Source organism: Lathyrus oleraceus, chromosome 1 (genome assembly GCF_024323335.1).
Source record: "Lathyrus oleraceus cultivar Zhongwan6 chromosome 1, CAAS_Psat_ZW6_1.0, whole genome shotgun sequence".
Lineage (NCBI taxonomy): Eukaryota > Viridiplantae > Streptophyta > Magnoliopsida > Fabales > Fabaceae > Lathyrus > Lathyrus oleraceus.
The window spans coordinates 248,612,842-248,621,480 of record NC_066579.1 but is presented as its reverse complement, the minus strand read 5'-3'; the positions used below and the strand labels follow the sequence as shown (position 1 = coordinate 248,621,480).

At 36.9% G+C, this 8,639-nt stretch overlaps 1 protein-coding gene across 1 annotated transcript; it reads right to left on the bottom strand.

The window, feature by feature from the left end:
- Positions 1–5,332: 5,332 nt before the first annotated feature.
- LOC127101858 (uncharacterized) lies at positions 5,333–6,160 on the bottom strand. Its single transcript, XM_051039295.1, has one exon. It carries the CDS (start codon positions 6,158–6,160, stop codon positions 5,333–5,335), a length of 828 nt encoding a protein of 275 aa, XP_050895252.1.
- Between the last annotated feature and the right edge of the window lie 2,479 nt (positions 6,161–8,639).

Below are 8,639 nucleotides of genomic sequence, written 5' to 3'. Positions count from 1 at the left end.
GGTGTTGGAGAAGCTTGATTCTGAGCAGCAAGAACTGACTCCATCATGGCAGTCAGGCGGACAATCTCGTCCTTCAGCTCTCTGTTCTCTAGCTCCAAATGTTACATGATTTTCTGATGATTGGCTCGGGTATTGTACCGGAGAGTCAACTTGGCTAAAGCACCGAAGAACCACTAATCAGACATTTGGTGAAAACCAGCTTATACAAATGATGCATGAAATGTAATGCTTGATTATTTTTATTTTTCAAGGAACTTACTATATCATTTGCAAATATATAATATTTAAATGGCAATTGCATCAATTTGATATGACAAAAAATCTCTTTTTATTTATATAAATTGGAAGGATTACACTGAGTACAATTTCAGAAACCAAAATAAAAAGATAGAAGAGAAAATGAGACTAGTCATCCTAAGGATCCCTAACAATAATGTTAGAAGATTTGGCTGAAGGCGCGTACTTCCTTTGAATGCGACGGATCTCGGTCTCAAAAGAAGCCTTCATCTGAGTCTTCTCGAGGACAAGCTAATCAACAATCTTCTTCCAAGCAACGGAAGGCTGAGGCATGCTAGAAGATGAAACCTATATCTCTCTCTGTCTCTTCGTTACTCGGTCTTCAAGTAGCTTGATAAGTGCATCTTTGTCCTTAGACTCCAACTGCCACTCTTCATGCTTCTTGCTTCTTCCCACATATCCTTCTCTTGCTTCATCTTGGCGAGCGCATCTTCCAACTCCTCTATATCTTGGTTAGGGGGAGTTAATGGATCAACCACAACCATAGACATAGGTCTTTCACAAGGATAAGGCATCTTCAACTCCATAGCTCTCTTCTTCACCCAAAGAGTGTAAGCTTCCAAAGCTACACAGTTGTGCGGACCAAGCTCGGATCCTCCTTTCCTATGCACATTATGCAAAGCATACACAATCTTCTGCTTCAAATGTTGGGGATCTTTACCCTCTTGATAGAAAAGACCTTCTAACATAATGTTATTAGGTTTGTCTCTCAAGGGGAATCCAAGTTGACGACGAGCCAAAGCAGGGTTGTAGTTAATTCCGCCTTGTGTACCAATGAGAGGCACATTAAAGAATTTACCACAACTATCAATAATCTCCAAACTGCTTAATGACGGATCATACCAAACTATATCATCGTTAGTGAGAGACATAAGTCTCTGAGACCACCTTAGATATTGTTTGTTCTCCACAACATCAGGCGTCTGAGGCAAGTGCGAAATAAACCACTTGTACAGAAGAGGAATGCAACAGACAATAGTTCCACCACCTTTAGAATTCCTTAGATGCAAAGAGAAATTCATATCACCCAACAAAGTAGGCACATGATTCCCAATCAAGAAAAGTCTAATGGCGTTAACATCAACAAAACCGTCAATGTTAGGGAACAAAGCTAATCCATAGATGAGCAAATTAATATCATCCATTCATTTTGAGAGATGGAATGTACATTCCATCAATCCCCTAAATCCAATGCTATTAATTTGACAAAGTCAAATCAATCTTGACCAAGGCCCAACAACAAGAGTTAAACATAAACAAGTCATCACAATTGGTCAACAAATTTATTTGGCATTTATTCAAATTAAAATACTAAAATAGTGCATTTAAATTAAATATGGTTAGTCCAATTTCTAAAATCTCATCAAAACACCAAAGAAATGGCCATGAGATTTATCAAAGGTCAAACAAGGTCAAAGGGCCTTGGAGAAAAAAATTCATAATTTTTGGACATTTAAAAATATTTTTAAACAAATAAAAACAAATGAAAAATCAATTAATTCATGAAAAATATTAATAATGATCCAAAAAATAATTTTAATTCAGAATATGAAAGAGAAAAATATTTGAAATTTTTTGGTGAAAGTCCCATATTTTTTGGATCAATATTGAATTTAATATGAATTATTGAAAATAATGCAATTAAAATGAAAATTAAAATATCAGAAAAAACGTGGACAACTTGATCTGCCTCATTAGTTTAGGTGGCAGATCAAGTGGCCAGAAACACGCGTTCCACTGTGCACATGAGTCAGCGCGTAACATGCGTGGTATTCAAAAGGAACGCACGAGTTTAAAACAAATGAGATGGATCTTATGGCTATGAGACATGCTAGCGCATGGCCGGAGATGTAGCTCCGGTCTTCTTCTCTGGTGGACCTCAATGGACTGGTCCATCATCAACCATCACCAAAATTAAAAACAAGGACATGATTTCAAAGTAAAAATGGCACTGAGTTCGAATCTGGCCTCAATTCACTCTAACTCCAAGTATATTGAGAGATACATGGAGTTGAAATTTGAGGTACATGAACTGAGTTGCTTCGATTTGGCCTCAAAGCAACTTAATCTTCTTGCCTATATTGGTAGGACTTCAGACAACCAAAGAATCAATAGAATTGAGAAAGAATTTGAGAGAATCGAAGAGATCAATTTTTTTGGAAAATACCTTCAATGGAGGTCTGGATTCAACTAATCTTGATCTTGCTTGTGCTTGATCTCACTCCACTTGCTTGCAAAAGAAGGATTAGATGCCTAAAAGGTTGTGGAAATTCAACCTCAAATTCAAATGAATTTATCAGGTTTATCCTTTGTAAAGTGAGGGTTAGAGATGGGGGATTAAAGCTGGTGTGACTGTGTGTTGGTTGCTGAGCGTATGAGGCTCTATTTATAGCTGAAACCATTAATATTTGCACACTTGAAATCACTTTCCAAATTTGGTCATTGATGATGCATGGGTGCATGGGCGCGCATAGGCCCATAAAATCATTGCCATAAGTCCACAAATTAATGTTAGGTAGTCTGAATTTAGCTTGGATTGCAAGGCAAGTGTGCATTTGGATTTGAAGTTTGATCTTTGCTAAGTGATGACACCGTGTTCATGCCATGCGCAGCCTATGCGTTCCTTGTCCAAAATGAATGAATTTGAGCTCTTTGTAAAGGTGAGATCAAGAGGAACAACTTTAATGTTCAACACTTTTTCATTTGGAGCTTGTAACTTGAAGAAATTTGAGGTGGATGTTTGGAAATTTTGGACATATCAAAATTTTTCTAAGTGTCAAGCCATATGTCTCAACATTCCACCTTGCTTAACATTTTATATGAGCTTCAAATGAGAAATGTGTCTTCATAAACATTGTAGCTCTTTCAAATACCTTCAAAATGGTCACCAATTTCATGTCATTTGGATTTTAAATGATAGAGTTATACATTTTTGAAGTTTGGAAATATCACTTGGTCAATGGTATAGGTCAAAAGTGACCTATAATGTAACCTCATATCACATGCTCAAAAGAGTTGAATTAGCTCCCACTCCAAACATAAAAGTTAAAGTAGACACATTGAATTTGATTTTGCAACTTGGAAATCTTTCATCTCATAAAAATTTAGTAAGTTATGGCCTTGAGAAGTTGACTTTCAAATTAGGGTTTAGACATAATAACCTATAATGTTTCAACATAGAAAATGATTTTCCAAGCAAAACTAGCTCTATGTCTCAACATGGAAGTTGTTTGGAATGTCAATTAGAGTAACATTTCTCTTAGAATCATTTTCATATGGTGAACATTGTAGGAGATAGGGTCTAGGGAGACCCAGTTTTGATCAGATGCATCCATCTGGCCAACCACCATCAACCAACTTGCTAACTCACAATTCTATTGAATTTTTTGGCTCATGGTAGATCATATATGCATAATATGATGAATGTTTAAGTTTCCTTTGATAAATTTGATCAATTGGTGAGATAGCTTGTTGGAGAAGTTACTCAAGATACCTAGTCAAACTAGGGTTTCCAAGGCAAATCACCCTCAAACTCTTGAAGAAAACTTGATCAATATAACATGTAGATCACATTGGGACTCATATAAAGCTTATAAACATTCTTCAATCAATTCTTGGTTGTGCTTTTTGTTCATGAGGGTCTCAAACCCTAGATGGAATCATGCCCTTCCTACAAAAGAGTTAGGCAAAATGCAAAGACATATTTTTGGTATTTGGTTAGTGAAATGATAAAATACAAGTATGATACAATCAAAAAGTGCTTGGTGATCTCTCCCAAAACAAACCCAATGAAAGAGGGGTAAGGAGGATGCCAAGGTATGATCCCAATGCTAGTGCTTATCATGAAATTGCATGAGGGATCTTAGGGTCAAAATTAAGGTCTTAGAGTGACAACTAGCCAAGGACAAAAGTACAAAATAAAGAGACCCCACCAACAACCCTGATGGTGACCACCACACAAAAAAGATAAGACAAAATATAATCTTCCCATTCTGTATAGGTCAAAGTCCCTCCGTTATTGAAATACTTCAAACTCCACCTGTTGGACTTGTTGAATAGCTTCCTTGTTCCCTCTTGATCACGCCTTAGAACAAGACTCTGAATGACCACATCCTTTCGAAAAATCATGTCATCCAAGTACTGACACTGTTCAATCAACTTCTAACACTCGTTGCATTCCGGAAGCGGAATTTGTGCATGATCATCATCTTTTTCCTCCAACTGAACATTGAGACTTGCCACTTATTCTCTAACCTTTCCCAACTGAATGTTGCTTCCTTTCAGTTGAGTTTCCACCCCTACCCTCTAAGTGTTCTCTTCTTTAAATTGGACATCTTTAGCTCGGAGTTGCTTCTCTAACTCTTCAATCTTGGCTATGTATCTTTTTTCCATCTTGGCTTTGGATGCTTTAAGGACCTCATAATCTCGGTGCTTTTGCTTGATCTTCACTTCATCTTTTTTAAGAATCTTCTTATGAACTTCAACAGAAACAGACGTGCTTCCTCTAGCATCTACAAACCTTGATCTCTTCTTCACTTTCACAACCCCATCCATTTTTCTTTGAACCTTCTTGAGCTTGTGAGATAATTGAGTTTTCCCTTGACTGGCCACAAGAAGCTTCACTCCTAACTCTTCCTTATTTGCATGTAGTCGAAGATTCTGAGCTTGAATCTGGTTATAGGATCCCTTATGCACATCATCTGGCTGATCAGGCTCTTACGGATACAAAGTATCTTTTAGAGAGAAAGGCCAGTGACGTATTTGTTCCTTTCCTTAATCAACTTAACATAAGGTGAATAGATTGCATAATCTTTCTTCCCTTCAGATGAATACTTCCCCATGCTTTTGCAGCTCTTTCCATCCATCCAGTACTATCAGGAACATCATTAAAGAAGGATTCTTGTACGTCTTTGTTCTCGGGGGGATCTTTCAAAGCATACCCTAATTGACTTTGGGAAAGAGTTGGATTGTAATTAATGCCATCCCTCATCCCTAAGAGAGGCACATTGGGAAACTCCCCACAACTAAAGATCACTTATTTACTTTCCGGCTTGCTCAAACTATGCTTGTACCAGTCAATATCCTTGGAGGTGAGTCTCATCATGCTTTGGGACCACTTCAAGGTGTCTTGGGTATCAACAAAAGCACATTGGCAAGCAAGATGACTTCTAAACCAATGGTATAACAGTGGCGTAGAATAATAAACGACACCACCCTTCCCTTTAAAACTCCTAGAGTGTATGGAATGATAAACATCTCCTAAGAGAGTTGGCACAGGATTCCTCTGAATGAAGATAACAATAACATTCTCATCAACGAACTTCACTTCATCAGGAAATAACATAATCCCATAAATACAACAAGCTAGAACAGCATTGAAAGCCTTCCAATCTTCCTTGTCAGCCATACTAACAACTTCTTTCAACAGAAAACTCAAATGATAACCATAAATACTTCCTTTCTTCTTAAAGTTAGCCTTCACAACAAATTCATTCAAATAAAGAGCAGCGACAACCTGAGGAGCATTAGGTTTATTCATGGAAGCATGAAAAGGTACTTGGTGCAAGATAGGGATGTCCAAGATACTGGAATAATCTTCCAAAGTTGGAGCTAACAGATAATCCGAAAACATGAAACATCTCAAAGTGCAATCATAAAACTGTAGCAAGGTATGAACATCATCCCTATGGTATTCACCGAGAGAAGCTTCTAGGTAACCTAAAATCCTTCCATAATCCTTTCTAAAGACATCAAGATTGTTAGGGGGAGACCTCTTAGCTAGCTTGAGAAGATCATCCAGAACTGGGCTTGGGAACTTGTAGATGATGTTGTATATGTAGTTGACCTTCTTAACAGTGTTCATCTTCAAAGATAGCTTAACAACAAGAATCAAAGACTAGAAAACCTGGAAATAAAATAACATGCATGTCAAAATGATGTCAACAAATGCTTATGAATGCAACGTGATCAAGGTCTCCATAAAATCTGAGCAACTGTTGTGGGTCAAATGTAACAGGATCAAGGGTTTGATGCCATTTCAAATTCTGAGAAAACTAGGTATAATGAAGGCTTGTTTTCCTGTAAACCCCACCCCAACTCACAGGTAGGTTCTAGTCTTGGATAGAAACAGGGGTTCCTAATGGTCACCAGAGTCATGAGTCTTCTATGAACAACACTTTGTCTGATGCACAAAGGGTGCCGGACAAAAGCATTCTCAAGAAAACCTCGTTTGGGTGTGGTATCTCATGCCTTCTCATACGTCTCAAGGGCAACGAGAGTTGACACAAGTATCCACCATAATACTATGTATACACTGGCCTGGGTAGTGTGCCTTTTACCTTAATGTAACACCCTCCCACCAAAGAAACAACAGCGCAACAGCATCACAGAGTAATATGAAAAATGTATGCAAACACATAAAAGAGTAATAACAACAAAGCAATAGACAAACAACACCCAATAAAAAGCAAACAACCAATATCTAGTACTGACTTGCTAGAGAGTCCCTAACAGAGTCGCCAACTATCACATCTCAGAGAAACGCACACACGAAAGCAGAGTCGCCAACAATGTTATTTATCCCAAGAGGGGGAAAGGAAACACTGAGTAAACCTACAAAAGAGTGCTCTAATGGTCTCGCAACCAAGAAATGGGTAAGGGAGTCAATTACCCGAGGGAAAGGTAATAGCACCCCCCATGTTTGTAGTACTCTACAAGGTCCACTCTTGTTGTTCTAATCAAAGGGTGTATCAAGTCTAAAGCTAGATTGCGAATGGAATGCATGAAAATGAATTATTAACAGAGAAAAAGAAAAGTTTTTTATATTATTGTGCTCGCTTAGGTTTGCAACTCAATACCTACGTATCAAAAAGAATCAGAGTACCATATTTCTTATCAAAAACTTTGGTGTGTTGGTGTTTTTTATGGGTAACAACCCTTATTGAAAATTTTCATAAGAAAAGCCAAGTGGCAAAAGTAAGTTTGATTTATTGAGTGTTTTTATTGAAAGAATACATCAAATGGTCCCTCAGAAAGGTGGGGGTATTTTTGTACTTCTCTCTTAATTACGAAAGAGTTTCAATAGTATTAGAGTGTTTTTCAATTTGATTAAGAAAAATATTTTAATTTTAGAATGAATGCAAAAGAGCAAAAATACTAACAAAAGGGGAGTCTTAATCCTATTTGTCGTCATACAATGTGGACCTAAAGTTAGGATCAAGGGAAGTTCTACCTAATGTTGTCATACATGGATACCAATCCTAGGGTCTACTTTAGTTCAATCTTGACCAGGAAAGAACTAAAGAATCCTATGGGGAGCATGCAATCAAACACTGAAACAAGGTAATGAAGGAAAGTAAGCATCATAAGAACATGTAATTAGGTAAACACCTTTCAACAATTAGGCATCTAAATAGAGCACCTAAAGTATACCTACTAACTCAAGCAAGCATTAAAGACAGGATATGCAACTAGGTAAACACCCAAGTAAATAACCAACCAAGACCAAAGATAACACAAAGAGAACTTAAATAAGTAGAATTCATGTCATTAAGGAAAAATAGGAGAATAGATGGCAATTAAATAATCACACATCATATGAGAATTAAATACTTACTCACATGTAGGCACTTAAACAAGATACCTAAAATAATGCCAATTTAAATAAGCAAGCATCAAAGAAAGAAGAACATGCAATTAGGTAAACACCTAAGAAATCAACAAGATAGAAGGAAATATGATGATTTAAGAATCATACATCAAACCATAAAGAGAAAGACTCAATGAACACAAGAGATGAACATCTCCTAACCTAATAATTATCCTTCTTAAACAAGTAAGGTAGCAAATCACACAGATAAAGGTTAACCAACCAAAAGAGCATATTATCAATCATTCATGGGGCATCCACTTATCATAAAAGTAAGAACTTAGACATGTTAATCAAATCCCTAAGGGTGATGCACAAGTTGTTTTGGCATTAGAAAGCCCAAAAAAATCAAACACTTAAACAAGCTATCATACAAGGCTAAAAGTGTTGAGTGCTTAACTTAGCATGTTATAAGAAAGTGAATGGAAGTGAAAAAGATGAGGGTACATACAAGTCAGCAACTAAGGTGCAATAAACTCATCATCATCAAATAATCATGCTTGGAAAAGAAGTGTCCCAAACTTGCACAAAGGTAAGGTCACAAACAACCTTAATTAGAAACTAGTCCTCTAATCTAGGTGTTAACAAGCAAAGATAAAAGAAAAGGGACATGGTGAATAAAGAAGAGACAAACATGAAAAAGATAACCAACTTAAACATGTATTTATGGCATATCAAGAACTCCAAACAAGAA